General features: G+C 34.1%; 1 protein-coding gene across 1 annotated transcript in view; it reads right to left on the bottom strand.

The window, feature by feature from the left end:
- Window positions 1-410: 410 nt before the first annotated feature.
- Window positions 411-16,844, bottom strand: part of PAM (peptidylglycine alpha-amidating monooxygenase) — a 364,941-nt gene continuing 348,507 nt past the window's right edge. Inside the window, exons 22-26 of the mRNA XM_044662577.1 lie at window positions 12,994-13,093; window positions 10,949-11,002; window positions 3,336-3,539; window positions 2,014-2,070; window positions 411-1,262 (exon numbers count right to left, since the gene is read on the bottom strand). Coding sequence (XP_044518512.1) covers window positions 1,078-1,262; window positions 2,014-2,070; window positions 3,336-3,539; window positions 10,949-11,002; window positions 12,994-13,093 — 600 coding nt within the window. The 3' untranslated portion in view covers window positions 411-1,077. The remainder of the gene's footprint in view (window positions 1,263-2,013; window positions 2,071-3,335; window positions 3,540-10,948; window positions 11,003-12,993; window positions 13,094-16,844) is intronic.

Consider the following 16,844-nt stretch of genomic DNA (forward strand, 5'->3'; position numbering starts at 1 on the left):
TTAAATATATGGAAGTTTTGAGGAACTAAAAATTAGTTGTCAGAAAGAGTATATCTACACTGATTGACTATCTTCATTTGCATATGCAATTGGAGACACAGGTTTCCTCTTAGCTATGATCATGTTTTATTAAAGTATATATACCCTGCAGGTTGATATACAGGCAAAATTCCTCCTTAAATATTTAAAGAGAGCTTAATTCTTATACATGTATGCAAACTCTTGATCTTGTTTTTCTTATATTACTTACTACATAACAAAATAGTTTCTAATTTTTACACAAAATAGCACTTTTTTTGCTTGTAGAAGTTATTGATAAAATTTCACCATACTTGTGATCTGTGTAGTCATTACAAAAGTTGTATACAAAACCCTAAAAATATCCAAAAATTGCAAAGTACACTGACAGCTAATGCTCTGAGAACACTTTATTACACAAATTACATTCAGATTCTGAAAATAGCGTTCTAACAGTGTAACCATCTAAAAATAAGACATCCCAGAAACACACCAACAGAAGAAAATTAAAAACAAAACCAAACTCTTTTTTTAAATAGAGACTATTTTTCCCCCTCATTGCAATATAATGTTAGTGATTTTAAAAAAATAGAAGGCGATTTAGCAGCTTTATCTTCTTGTAGCATGTAGTTTTTCGGTACTGCTGTAGGTTGGGAGCTGGATAGGAAAGGCACCAAAGAAAGAAATTGGCAATGGAAGAGCTATTGGGAAAATATTGTGTGAAAGCAGATAATGGGATCATTTACACAAGGAGAAAAGTTCCAAACTGTAACTGAGCAAACACTATATCCTTTAAAATAGTATTGTGATGGAAAAAGAGCTCTGCTCTCTTTCTCTTTTGTAGATGATTACACAAGGGTAATGGCACTATTATGAACTTTCAGGACACTCCTCCACTTGAAAAAAAAAAAGCAAACTAAATCCAAAGGAAGAAACCAAAAGTGTACAGTCCCACACAGACTAGTGCAGTTTACAATTAAATACACAAAAATTTAAACGTGCGAAAGAGAAAGGAATCTGGTGTTCTTGGTAAAATGGTACAACAAAGAAATCCAAGGCTTAGTTTAAGGAAGAGACTGAAGCTGGTCGGGGCGGAGGTGCTGAGTATTCTTCTTCTGAGTCAGAGCCTTCATCATCTTTTTCTTGGTCACTCCCTTCGGTGCTAAGTCGATCGAACCCTTTTCGACTGTAACCTTTGCGATTGGCAAAAAAGTTCCCAAGGTTTAGACCGCCACTCCCTTTTCCTGAAAAAAGAAAGTATTGACATGTAATTGAAATGGAGTTTCTAGGGATTTTTACTAATTTTCTCATATTTGGCTGCTTTTATGTATATTTCACTGCAACTGACATTATAAGATGAGGATGAGGAAGATGTAAGATAAACATAGTGGAAATAACTCATTTGACAGAAAAAGAGTGCTGTTGTTTATTTTTAATTTAACATAAACAATAACTAACATTTATTTAGCATCTTAAGGTTTGTAAAAGTTACATTGTACACATAATCTAATTTGTACACATAATCATATAGTCAAAACAAAACTCCCCAGACTGTTAGCAGAGGGCCACTTCAGAGAGATGGTCCAGATTCCTGCTATTTCCAAGGCTGCACAGAATTGCTGTTACTAAGGCACTTGTGCATTCTCCATGACTATAACAAAGTCAGAGCCACTATGACAATTACTAACATGTTACAGGAATGATAGAAAATTTACAGAACACAAATAGCAGCCAGATGAAAGGCAGGTGAAGAGCATTAAATAATTTAGAATAGCAATGTGCAGAAGGAGAAAAGAGCTGCTTCAATTCTTCCCCACACCCTTTTTGGCTTTCTGAATTTTTCCACTGGGGAAATGTAACCCTCGCTCCTGGGGAAGTTTAATTTTCAAAGAGAGGATATGAAATATTTGCTTGCTCTTTCAGAGATGTGGGTTTTTTGTTGACTTTGCCTGAATACATCTGAAGGAAATGGATTCTAAAAGGTCACAGACATACCTCTTAGTCTTCCTAGTATTCTTCCTGAACTTGTCTCAAGTTTGTGTTCAGAATCAGCTGGAACGAGACAGCACATTTCAAAATGAGCCCCAACCACCATCTTTACCTCCTAAATGCAACTTTTAGCACCATAATCCGGGTCTCAAGAATGATAACCAGAAAAAAAAAGTTAAAAAGGTCTTCTTTAATGTAATTTAAAGTTAAAAAATCAAGAGTACATGCCAGATTTTATGATGCAGTGGTTGTTTGTGAAAAATTGGGAAACTTAGGCTGCTAAAGTTATGGACTTTAACTGTGAGGTCCTATTTTTTTGCCTTAAGGTTAGATTACTTTTTACTTTAGAAAACAGCTGCTACCCTATGCATATAAATACTTTTTTTGTGCATCAAGGAATTAAAAGAAAGTAAAGTCCATGAAAGTTTGGGAGATATTCTCACATTACCAAAGGTTAATAAGTAAGGAATGTGGGGCTAAGAATGCATATTAAGGCAAAATGGGACTCTAGAGTATATCTTGTTTTTATACCCAAATCTTCCTTATTTCCTTTGTAACTATCTCTTCTCATGGAGACCTTTAACCACTTTCTATGAGAGATTCATTTAATATAAAAATGCATCTTCAAAGCCCTGAAGAAAACAAAAAGCAAATACCACAAATATGAGATAAATAATGACATAGCAACCAGAGGGCCAGAATGATTCAGCAGAAAGATTCATTTTCTCAACTACAAGATGGAGTCATTATTTGGAAATGTAGTAATAGGCCCTCTGTGGATTCTTCAGAAGTTTCAAATCTGACCCACTTTTCTGCTTTGTTGTGTTTCTGCTTAATTGTAGACCTCAAGAAGTCTTACTTGTACAAGGGTTCTTACTATTTTTTAAGTCATGGGCTCTTCTGGCAGCTTAGGAAGACTATTGACCCTTTTTCTAAATAAAAATGTTAAAAGCATAAATATACACAGGATTATAAAAGAAATTAAATATTAAAGGAAATGAGTTATATAAATATTTTAAGAAAAATGAGTTCACAAGCCCCTAATTTAAGAGAAAATTTTACAAGTATAATCATTATACTTAAAGATAAAGTTAAAAACTTAAAATTTGACTTTAAGACTTCAATTTTGGAGGCTAAAGAAGTAGTTTCATAATGATGGAGAAACCATATGTAATATTTAGAGAAGATGCAACCATGTTAAAGAGAGAAAAAAAAAAGAGGATGATGAGGGAGGGAAAAGGTTAGACTTTTATCTCCTAAGAGGAAATCATATGAAATACACTTTTCAAAACGATGCTTCCAAATTAAAGTTGTTCAATTTTACTTGCCTCCATAGGCCCTTGTTTTCTTCCACCAAATAAAGACAGCAATAGCCAGCAGGACAACAATTGGAATAACGAGAAGGGTTGTAATAAGAACAAAGGAAACTCCAGAGCCTGTCTCTTTGATCAATTTCTGTTTCTCCTGCATCTTCAGCAGCTCAGGTGATTGGGGTTTGTTTTCCACTTTGGTTTCAACAACTGTCTCTGTTTCTTCAAAGGAAGAAGAGTTCACAATATTGACCTAACCCACATATTTCAGGTCCCCCCAAATCAATTACTGTTCATTAAAAGAGAACTTGTAAATTTTACTACTTTGAATTTCTTTCAAAGTAACAAGATAGTAATAAAAATAATTATGATTTCAGTAATAATCACTGAGACTTTTTTAAATTTTTACCATCAAACTCATTTTCTCTTTTCTTCTTTTTCTGTAGTATTTTTTCACCACCAGATACATGGATGGATCTGTCTTATATGAACAGAATATAATTATTTAATTTATGCACAATTCTTAGGTACACTGAGGTATTGGCATATTTTTTCTATATCTGCCTAAATAAATTGTATCCGACAGATTATAAACTGTTCAGGGGTTGTTTGTGTCTTTTTAACTTAACTTTCTGTAGTGCTTGCCACAGTATATATACAGGAAAGGATTTAGCAAATGTCTTGATGATAACTCTATTGTTGTGGACAGATCCCTACAATACAGTTTGATAGAATAAAGCAAAGAGTCATAGAAAGCACTAGAAGTAAAATGAGGTCTAGGCAATAGTCTCATATTGTTTGCTTGCAATTCATTCCTTCTTCATTCACTCAATTTTATGAAACATTTTGTTCAAGATATAGTGTTAGGGTTTGGGAAAACTACAAAAATATATAAGGCATGGTAGTTTATATTCATGGAACTTATAATCTTGCATGGGATATATATGTATACAAATACATATAATTTAATTTATGTATAAATAAGAAAGGAATATGAAAACTTACATTAAAATCTTTAAGGCAGACCAATGTCACTGTCAAAATTGTTAATAATTAACTTGATAACTATACATTTTTCATGAAAGCTGTATTTGACAGTGGTATTCTGAATCTTGCACTAATACAGGGTGAGTTATATACTATCTTCCTTTAAGATGCAGTTGAAAAATATCTTTGCCTCTACTATGATTTAGAAGTTGGCTTAATAGCTTAAAAATCAGAAGGAATATTTTATGTTTACATTTAATATAGATATAGTCTTATGGGTTTTTGGAGGCTTTTTTTCTTTCATTTCTCTGGGGGCAGAATTTCCTAAATTATTCCTAAAGCACTGAAGAGATAACTGTTTGAAGTCAGTGAGCAGTAGAAATGCAGTGATTAACACCCTTGCATGACCTGAACCCTTCCTCCCTCCTACCTTCCTAGAATTCAAGATCTTCTTTGATGCCTAAAGGAGGACAATCGATAGTCTCTGGGGATATGATATAAATATAAAAGTATCATGAAATTTGAAGACAAAAGATTTTATGTGCTATCTGGGAATTCTCTTGATATGATCTAGACATAAAGTGTCATTGAAATTATAGGTAAAAAAGTTTGATGGGTTACCTGAAGCTCTCCTGATAAAGAAGAGATAAAAAAGCTTGAGAACCAGAATAGAAGGAAGGATTTCCCTGAAAACAAGGAAGCCTACTTGACCTACAACATTTTGTCATATCATGGGAATAAGGGGAACATATTTATTATAACCTTTCATCTTTGAGCCAATACTGTGTATTGGTTCTAAGGCAAAAGAGGGTTTAAGGACCGGGCAATAGGGGTTAACACAGAAAGTGTCTGAGGTCATATTTGAACTCAGAACCTTCTATCTCTAGATTTGCCTCTTAATCCATTGACCCACTTAGCTATTCCAACCATATTTATTATTGAACAAAAGTGATTTAAAAATAATAATTAGCTTTCTTTACTACATCTATAGATATCTGTAAGTAAATAGCATTTTATTAAGTAGAAGCTGAACCAGTATCATGGTAAACTCTTGAAAGGCAGACAAGAAAATTGATATACTTAGAAAAGGAGTCTAGCTCCTTTCCACCTGTCAAATGCACACACACAAAGTCATGCTTGTCCTAACATTTCCAACCCACTTGTCCTTGCAAGTCATTCACAACAAGGCTAATCTGCCTTGCTATTCTTGTCATAAAAATGTACCCAGGGGTGCCAGGCATCACTTGAAGCCTTGATAAGCCTTGACAAGAATGGTGCCTTAAACATCATTTTGTACATATTACTGGAAGCTGTTGAAATATACTATCAATTAATACTTTATGAAACATGAGTGCTTGGAATATATACATACAAACACATATATCACCAAATGAACTACTTAAAAAAATTAAAAAATTCTTTTTGGGTACAGTATATTTACACACTATGCCCTACTTAGGAAAATGAAGTCTGACCACATGGAAATGACAAATTTTATTTTTTCAAACTCATTCACTTGTGAAATGCTATCATTTTGTGTAGCTATTTTATACTATCTGCTGGGTTTTGTTAGTAATGTCTAGAAAGATTGATCTTTATATGAGCTTATTTTGTATTTTTAAGTTTACTGAATTTATTATTTATTAATTTTAAGATAAATATCTCAAGTTCTTTAAGCAATCTTATCATCTCCACAGAGAGATCATTTTGGTTCTTTTTTATGTTTATTCCCTCAATTGCTTTTTTTCTTTGATATAGTTAGTATTTCTAAAACTGCATCAAATAACAGTGGTGACAATGGACATACTTCCTTTACATCTGTTCTTACTTGAAAGGTTACTGTTTTTTTTTTATTCCAAATGATGCTAGCTCTTGGTTTTAGATAGATGCTATTTACTATATTAAGGAAATATACATTTTTTCCCTTTGGTTTCTAGTCTTGTTTTGGTTTTGTTTTAGCATGAAAGTGTATAGTATTTTTGGCAACACATTTTATGTAGCTGATAAAATTATGTGATTTAACTTTTATTTTTTTTATCATTTGTCATTAAGATAGCCTCTTTCCATCAATTATCCTGGAAGAGTATCTCTACCTTGCAGCCTATCATTGCCCAGTCCTCTTCCACCAATAAATCAGGTGAAAGAACAGACCTAACTCTTTCTAGCTCCCTTTGCATCATCTCTCTAGAGACTGTGAGTTTATCTTCTCATCTACCACTCATTAATGCCCTTATAGTTTCTTTTGCTTCCTTTTCTACACATTTTACCATTTTTGTTAGTTATAGGTTTTTTTAAGAGAAAACTCCAATACCCAAATTCCTCAGGGCTTTTTCAGACCATTCCACTCTTCAACTTCAATTCAGGATAGTGAGCCATTTAAATTGTTCTCTGCTTGACTCACCCCTTTGACCTATTGCTACTTTTCTTTCACCAAATCATAGACCTAGATTACTTCCAGCCTTGTTGATCTCTTTCTTGATTTTCTGAATTTTCAGTTTTGGGTTTAATTGGAGATATTCTTAGTTGTCTTTTCTAGCTTTTATCTGCATGTCCAATTCGTTGATCTATTCTTTTTTATTTTCTGGAATCTACATGTCATGTCATTTTATTTGTTGTCTTTGAGTCTAATAATTTCCCTGTTTATTTTTTAATTAAATAAAACCTTTCTAATCAAATAGCTATTTTTTTGTTCTAAGTCCCTCTTGATTAGAGAAGTGCAAATTAAAACAACTCTGAGGTACCTCCTCACACCCATTAGATCGGCCAATATGATAGTAAAGGAAAGTGATAAATGTTGGAAGGGATGTGGCAAAATTGGGACACTAATATATTGTTTGTAGAGTTATGAACTGATCCAATCATTCTGGAGGATAATTTGGAAATATGCCCAAAAGGCTATAAACAATGTATACCCTTTGATCGAGTGATGCCACTAACAGGTCCATATCCCAAAGAGATTTAAAAAAGGAGGGAAAGGACCTGTGAGTACAAAATTATTTATAGTTGCTCTTTTTGTGGTGGCAAAGAATTGGAAATTAAAGGAATATCTATCAATTGGGCAATGGCTGAACAAAATGTGGTATATGATGGTGATAGAATACTATTGTGCTGTAAGAGATGATGAACAGGATGATTTCAGAAAAAGCCAGAAAGATCTATATGAATAGAGTGAAATAAGTAGGACCAGGAGAACACTGTACATAATAACAGCAATATTAGGAATGATCAACTGTGATAGACGTAGTTACTCTCAACAATACAATGATCCAGGACAATTCTAAGGGACTTACGACAAAGAATGCTATCCACCTCTAGAGAAAGAACTGTGGGAGTCAGAGTACAAATCAGAGCATGTATTTCACTTCAGTTTATTTGGGTTTTTGTTTTTTATGATTACTCCCTTAAAAATGGTGAATGTGGAACTATGTTTTGCATGATAACGCAGGTATAATCTAGGTTGAATTGCTTACCTGCTCCAGGAGTGGGGAGGAAAACTAGGGAGGAAGACGAATTGGATCCTTATGTGGAAATTTTTTATTATACATAATTGGTAAAATAAAATCTCTTTATAATAAAAAATAACTACCTTTACTGTGCTCATTGTCTGAAATCATGATTATTGCCTTAGCTTTTTTGAATTTATGCGAAGCAAAATAAATTCTGCTTCAGCTCCTCATTTTAACTCTGTGGGAAACTTTAGAGTTCTAGTGTGCTTCCTGTAAACAACATACTGTTGGACTCTGCCTTCTAATTCATTTCACTACCCACTTCTGTTTTATGGGTGTGTTTATCCCATCACTTTCCCATATGAACTCCAGCAAATAAACTGAAAAGGGCCTCAGAAAGACTTATCATGCTAAAAAATCTTAAAAGTAAGCTCATCTCTCCAGGCAAGAATCATATAAAAAGATGTCCATTAATTTGCAGAGGCAAATAGAAGTATCTCTTAGAATGTTCGCTTGTCTTAGACACTTAACTTAGAATGTTAATTGTGAGGGGCAGCTGGGTAGCTCAGTGGAGTGAGAGTCAGGCCTAGAGATGGGAGGTCCTAGGTTCAAACCCGGCCTCAGCCACTTCCTAGCTGTGTGACCCTGGGCAAGTCACTTGACCCCCATTGCCCACCCTTACCAATCTTCCACCTATGAGACAATACACCGAAGTACAAGGGTTTAAAAAAAAAAAAAGAATGTTAATTGTGCATTTCCCTCCCTGTTATACTTTTTCATCTTTCCTTTTCAGCCCTTGGTTTACAAAGAAGGAGATTGATAAAAAGAAAGGTTATACATTAATATATGATATGCAGGTCAGGTGGTATATTCCTAATCTTTGGTTCCTTTTTAGTAAACCCAGATTCTGATTGTTGTTATTGCCTTTTGACCCTTTTAAATCAAGTCTTTGTGATCAACCCTCTGAGTTTGAATTTCATTTTGCCTTTTACTATTCCCCACCATGGCTCTGTTCTCTTCTATTCTTCACCTTGTTTTGCTTCCCTCCCCTTTACCAGTTTTGACCTGTGTCCTTGGTCAGTCTAATTCATTTGTGTTTCTCTGTATATATTTAATCTTATTTTACCTACTTCAGATAAGAGAGAGTCATCATATGGCCATTTCCTTTGCTACTTTCTTTAGGCCTTTGTATTCTTTTTGTTTCATGTATTCCATTTATACAGGATAGTAAATTTCCCCCATTGGTCCTTATTTCTTTTCTCACTTATTCCTTCTTTTCTTCCTTTTTCTTTCTCTTAAAACCAACAAACAGAACAAAACAACATCCAGACTTTGTATTTGTCTTCTTTAGCTTCCTCACTGATCTTTAAAGAATTAAGGGTTTTTTAGAGGCATTGGTCTCTTCTTCTTCTGTTAAAATATAAGCATTTCATCACTGTTTACACACCCTTCTAGTTGCTCAGATACATTTACATCTTAAAAAAATAGCCACTTGCAAGATTTTGATGATGAGATTCCTGGAAGTTTTCAATCTCCGTTTTTTTTTTCCCCTCCAAGGAAGTGAGATGTGAATTTTTACTTTAATTGTCCTCTGATTCTAATCTAGGCAAGAAACCCAGTAGATTTCTAGTTATAATTCTCTGACAATATGAAGTAATTTTTTTTGTTTGCTTAAGTCATGGTTTTCAGGTTAAGTGAAGATTCTTAAATTATCTCTCTTTGAACTGTTTTCTAAGTTATTTAAAAATATGCACATCTTACATTTTCTTCTATTTTGTCAATCGTTTGACTTTGTTCAGGTATTTCACTTTATGTTCTAGTCACTGAATTCTGTTTGTCCATTCTAATTTTCATGGAATCTATCATGTGGTTATTGTTTTTCCCTTTCTTTCTAAGCTACTTATTCTTCTTCACTTTTTTCCCTTTCAAACTCTCACTTCTTTTTTAAGTCTTGCTTTATTTCTTCTATCTAATCTAGTAGTCCTTGTGGCCCAGGCAGTTTTGTTCTCTGAAGCTCTGCTTATAATTGTTATAGAATTGCTTTCTTTGGTTTGCCTTTTAGGCTTCTCTTTCTCTCTTTTTAAAACCCTTACCTTTATGTCACTATTTTAACTGAAGTGGCGTTGACTCTTCAGGGGGCTGGTGACTGTGGTTAATGCATCTTAAATGACTAGTCATCTACCTCATATTCTTTGTTTCCCAAATATATTAACAATTCTACATGTGATCTCATTAGAATATAGGAAAAATAGTTTTCTCTCAAATACAGTAGAATGATATGCTTGCCTTGTGTGAAAATTTAAGCTGGATAATACACTTACAATTTTTAAACAGTTATTTTATTTTATTGTGTTATTTTATCCCTTTCAACTATGAGCTAGCTAAATTTTCATATCTATTTATTTCAAGTCCCTTAGCTCCCTCTTTGTCCTTACATTTTTTTATTTTTGTCCAACTTTCTGTCACGAGAAACGAAAACATGTAAATCTAAAGTGCAAATTTAAAATTCCAGGAGAATCATTTTAAAGCAGCTATTAGCTCAGTTGGTGTGCTGCTGAAATGAGATTAATGAGAATTCTTAACTGTTCTAATCATATCTCAGAGTTTAAAATCAGTAGCACAGATGTAAATATGGTCAGATCCTTGGAAAGATAGTAAATCATTTAATTCTGATTCAAAATGAGCTTACTGCTTCCCTGTGGTTATATAACTCTTGATAGTAAGAGAAGTGCTTATGGAGTTGCTTTAATTTCTTTTGGCAATTAGGCTGCAGCAATAATGCATTAAATACTAACATATACTGCTAGAGCCCATTAACAAACTGCTGTTTATATTCCTTAAATGGCTCTTTCTTCTTGTCTGAAAAAGTTCATGGACTTCCAAAAAGGGAGTGACTGACCTTTGGCTCTCTAAATGGATCTGGCTTGCTCAATATAGATCTTTTACATCCTCTGACACTTTCTATTGCTTAAGGTCAGGGCATTTGAGCTCATTATTACAGTTCATTTATCAGAAAAAAGTAGCGGCAACAGGTGAGTGTGAGTTTAAAGGTTCAAAAAACAATATACCTCATGGACAAATTACCAGATCAGTTGCAATTTTTATCCTGATATTTTTTTTGCAGGTGCAATTGTGAACCACAAAAGGACCCATCATAAATTGGCTTGGTTGCTCAGTACTAATAGGAATCTGACCAACCTTTGATTTCATGTACTTCGATGCCAGCCTTTTTAACTGATCGATGTTCCATTTCTGTAACATGAAAAACACAAATAGGGCATTTGAAGGCAGCAATTTTGGTGATAATTTCATTTTAGGAAATATTTTGCTAAATGAATTCATTATTACCTTTACAAAGTATTCAAGTATAAACTACAGATTATATAAGTATAATATATATTATAAAGTTAAGATGATGTCATTTAGATGCTATTTATCTTTATTAAGCTTATCCCCAGAATACAGGACTGATTTATCAAGTAGTCCCATTTTCAAATTTATAGTGTCTAAACTCAATTCTATAGTCACACAATTTCTGGTTACTAGTTTTTAAGATGGTCTAAGTGGAATTGGCAAAATTGGATTTTGGGGGTCCCAAGACTTAGTAGATTCTGCCCCTTCTTCTTCCGCCCCACTGCCATTATTGCACAAGTAGAAGAGAGCTATAAAGAACTGATGGCCATTTTGCACCTTCATCTGTATTACAGATCGATGTGGCCAAATAATAAATGACCAAAGAGCTACTGATAAGCCTCTCCTGGCTAATCAAGGCTGGCTCTTTGACAGAGTCTTTGACCAGTATAAACTGACTCCCCATATCTGGGAGCTTTTCTCATCAATGATTCAGCTGATTTGAGTGACTAAGATAAGCTGGATGCCAAATGATGTAATGGTGGCGACACATAGAATGTATACTTATCTGCACTCAACTCTATCTGAGTTGGAAAATGGAAAATGGAAAAATAATTTGGGAAGATTCTAAAATTTCTACCAATTTTTTGACTTAAGAAACCATTTTGTCATCTGCTTACATTTTATGGATTTCTTTTTGATTTGATGACAATTCTTTTGCTATGGCTAATGTTCCTTATCTTTATTGAGTTTGCAGGTCTCTCTGTCATAACCTATTCCAGCTCGAGTTGGTAAGTGGCTTGGACTGATCATACAGTTCCAGAAGGATAAATCCCTTTTCAGAAATAGTTTGCTAATATAGAAAGCACTGGACTTAGAGACAAGACAGCTTAGTTTAAATTCCCTCTTCTGATTACGAGTTATGGAACCTTTAAATTCTCCAAGTCTTAGTTTCTTCCTCAGCAAAATGGAGATAATATTTGTACAAACTAATTCAGAAGGTCACTGTGAGGAATACACTTTAAAAAGCTTAAAGATTGATTAAATTATGAACTATTATCTATAATTGCCAGTCCCTGCTCCTGATGTTTTAGGTAGATCCATGCCTTATCCTTATTCCTAATCCAATGTTATGTATGTGTGTGTGTGTTTGTGTGTACACACATACACATTATGTATACATACATACATGTATAAGATCTCTAGCAGAATCTTCTGACTTTGGCAAATTCTAGTCAGACAGTTGTCATCAACCAGTATTCCATAAACTTGAACTAGGGAACCTCCATTCTTGCTACCAAAAAGCTTGTTACAACATATATAAAGGAAATGAAAGCAAAATGCAAGTGACAGAATAGGAAATCTCAGGACTAATAGAATATAACTGAATAAAACAAAACCTTTGTCCTAGGTGTACTCTGACATTACATATAAATTTTGCAGACTTGTATTTGGAGGAAAATAAAAGAGCAAAGGTGTTTCCTCTTTGAGATTCTGCTGTTCCTGATACAAATTGGAGTTTCCAGGAAGCTCAGTTGCTCCTGATAATTGAAGAGCAACTGGGGAAACAATGTTGAAATAAAAAAAAGCATACAAGGCACATTCCTCAGCCGAAGCAATCTCCTCCCTCTGAAACAAAGATGGATTTGACTTGGTTTTCAGCGCATTAGGCATTGCTTCAGGGTCTGAGATTTCCTGTAAAATTGCTGAGGAAATAGATGTATAACTGTGCCAGGGAAAAAGTTGCTTTTTCTAATTATCTAAAACACAGAATTGAATTGCATAGCTGTGCTGGAGTTTAGTAAAAGGATTTCTCCAGAGACACACTTTCTTATTTGAGCAGCTTACACCATGAAAAGCAAACCTATACAACACATCTGAAGAAAACCTACTTTCAGTAGTGGTGAACTTCCATACAGTGTTTGCATGAGCATCTCCCACATACACTGTCCCATCTTCTGAGGCAACAAGGTCATGGGGCATGTCAAAATGCTGTCAAAAGATAAAGCCATAAATTATTATGACATCTAAGAAATAAAAAAAAACAGAAAGAAATGAGAATAAAGTGACAATAACATGAAGCAATAGCTCGATCCACCCTTCTTCTCAGGTATGGAAGGAAGCAACAGCTAAAAAGAGTCTGAGAAGAACAGAAATTCACTTTTAGTTACAAATACTTTTTTAAAATCTTTTTTTAAAGGCAAATATTTACATATTGATAGATTGATTAAAAAACTAGAACTGTCCTTGCTATTGCTGTGGAATTATCTCTTAATTTCTTATGATGCAGGATGACAGACATGCATGTGTATGTGTGGTATAATGGAAGCAGAATTGGACATGGAAAACCTACTTGGATACCACCTTTGATTTTTACTACCTAGCTGACCTCAGGCCACTTATGTTTGAGCCTCAATTTCTTTATCTGTAAAATGAGGATATTATTTATAAAATATATATGCATTATCTATTTCACATTCTTATAAGGAAAATGCTTTGTATTATGTTTATGCTCCTTAGAAGGATAGCAAGACATGGAAAAAGGGCCAGTCTTGGAATTAAAAAGATGTAGATTCAAGTCCATATGATCATGAGTTTGCACTTAACCCATGTCCCTTAGGCATATCTCAAAAACTGTCTAAATTGGGAATTTCCCACAACAATTAAGCCACAAGTACAGATTAGAAAAAATATTTTGCCAAAATAGCAAGCATGTCATTTTGGCAATTATGTGCTATTATTCTTTTAGTTTTCCTTTTAGATGTTTGACCATCAAAACTGTCTCTTCTGCTACCCGGAAACTTCTAAAGGTCTAGGATCACAATCATTTATATTGTTAGGCACTTCCAAAATACTTCAATGGGAATTTTGTTTTACAAAAAAGTAAATTGACTATGATTATTAAAAAAAGTAATCTCAAATGTATAGGGCATTTAGATTCATTTCATACAAGTGATGTGTCATGTAGGATTTTTGTATTATTTATGGAGTTCAAGGCTCCTGATATTTTAAGTCAGCAACAAAAGGAAACAGAATGCTATATATAATTGCTTAATGAGTAATTATCCACAGTTCCTATATTTCAGAGTTTTGACATAAGGAATCTGCATTCATGGTGCCTTCAAATCATCTTTATTTTATAATAAGGACAGATGGAATTGCAAAGGCATATTGCAAGATTTGCTCAGGGTCATCATATGCTTGTTGATTGATTGATTGATTGATTGCTCATGCTAATCTCCGAAAGAAAAGGATTACAGTTTTGAATTCCTGACATTTCCATCTGTTTTCAAAAGTCTCCAGATATGGTTCATGTGTTCTACTTGGCAGGATATGGGGAATTCCAACTAATTTTTAGTCCATAATACATGCTCGAATATATAATTATAAAAATATAAGCAGCAACCAGGATTTGTACTTATCAGCTAACATCTGTATGACTTGAGTTGTGCTGAGGTCAAAGTGCAGTAACTGAGCTAACTGCTCTTCTTAGCATAATTCAGGAATTTCTTAGGACTACATGCCTTAAAGCAACCTGTTACAATTAAAAATTAACAGAAATCAGCAATAAAATTGAAAAAAAAAGCTATGCATACCAAAGAAATTGGCAATTTACTCAGAGCATATTAACTATGCAAATATTTAAGCACATATGGATATACTGGAAACAAAAGGTTACACATGCTGATCTGTCTCAGTTCTATCCTTGTTTGTAGGTGTCTCCCCACCTCCAGGTTCAACTAATGGGTGGTACTAAAATCACCTGCAAATGTGATAATTTAATTCAATTTAATAAGCCTTTACTGAACACCTATGTCTTAGGCACTGTTTTGCATGCTAGTAACACAAATACAAAAAATGAGATGGTACTCATTTCTCAGTTATACTAAAAAGATAATCCCTGCTTTTCCATCACAGTCTATTTTTGGCAAGTACTTCATAAAATACACTAGAAAACAGATTATACTTCTCCCTGCAGAATTAAAGTCACAGGCTGATTTTCTGACCAAAACTTTAGCAACAAATGTCAGAGACATGACTGATGGCATGCCATAAAAGCAAACAAAACAATCTATAATCTAATTCAATCCCTGATTTTACAAGAGGAAACTGAGAGCCATAGGGCATAAATGACTTGCTCAAGATTACACAGAGAACAGTTGCAAAGTGAAAACTTAAATACAAGTCCTCTGATTCAAAATACAGCATTTTTCCACTCTGCCCTACTTTCCCATTTACTACTTTTTTTCCCTTTCATTTGGTGTTGGCTTTTTTATGAAGACTTCTGATGAGAAAGGGAGTAAGTGGCAAGACTTGTACAATCCTGCTTTAAAGATAATGATAACCACGACAGAAATTATCGAGGAAACTGGAATCCAGCACGGTAACCAAGGAATGAGTTAGCCTTATTGCTCCTAGAACCTGATTCTTATTTCTCTTCTTCCAGGGTACTGGAAAACCATACCTTCCTAAAATCAGAGTTATCATATTCATGAAAAGTTTAATATTTCCATGAAAATAAACATGTTTTTGTTGCATTTACAGAACATGGATTTTTAAAATTATTCTTTTTTATTCTTGATTATTCTATTTCATCCTTACCATAATGTGAAGTACAATAGGACTAGAATATTAACTTCATTTTACAGATGAGGAAAATGAGCCTTGCTGTGAAGTATCTTGCCCAAGAACAACTTGTTAGGAGAAAGGCCAAGTTGGTGTGTTTTCCATTCTGCCACATTAGCTCCCCCCAGACAAACAGTATTCTTGGACCCACTTTAAAGTTAATTATCTTCCACATTCTAGAAAAGTGTTACCTCCTCCCTGCCTCAAATTTCTGAAGTTTGTTACCATTACATATACTTTTTATGGTTTCTTTCATTTCTTTTACTCATGAGCCAAAGTAATGAAATTCTTTCCAGTCTGTCTTCTGAAGCCTATGAAAAACATCATCTTGTCAGGCAACTTCTGCTATGTCCCACCCACGTGCTAAGACTCATATTAACTTGCAAAACTTTGCTGATCTGAACGGAGAGGGAGTTTTCTCACCAGAGGCTCTCTACCACAGTGAAATAACAAATCCAAGTCCAAAAAGGAAACGAGCAAAAATGTGAATCACTAATTTAATGCAAAATCTGAAAAGTCCTTTATAAACAAATTCATACATTGGCAATGAGTACCTTTCTTCCATAACCTTCCCTACACTTATAAAATAAGCTCAATCCTCATCAAAATTCTGACCCTTTTGGCAAAATGACTAATATTCATTGATAAAATATTATATTTAGACTTTTTTCTTTATTTTTCTTCTGTCAGGCTGGTATGTCTGTACTTAATATAGCATTTATTTTATAATAATAATATATGTATATATTATAAATATACTGTGTGTATACATAATTATATGTATATCCCTCTACTCTGCATCTGCTGCCCTCTCTGGTTTCAACTCCACAGAACACAATGTCCCTCTCAGTGCTATTAATTCAAGTTTTGATTGATTCTACTTTCCTTAGCCTCTTTTCCCCTCTGATCAAAGGGTAGAAGGGAAGAGTACAAATTCCTCCTAATATCTTCCTTTATAGTGGGTAGAGACTAGGCTTAGATCACTCCATTTTTCAACTGCTGTGCTATCTAGTTTCAACTTTAATGAACAAGATGCCCCTATACCCAGTACCCTGGTGCCCTGTTCTATGTCCTCCATCCCACATTTCTGCCTCTCTTGTGGGCTGTCTCCCCTTTT

Source organism: Gracilinanus agilis, chromosome 1 (genome assembly GCF_016433145.1).
Source record: "Gracilinanus agilis isolate LMUSP501 chromosome 1, AgileGrace, whole genome shotgun sequence".
Classification (NCBI taxonomy): domain Eukaryota; kingdom Metazoa; phylum Chordata; class Mammalia; order Didelphimorphia; family Didelphidae; genus Gracilinanus; species Gracilinanus agilis.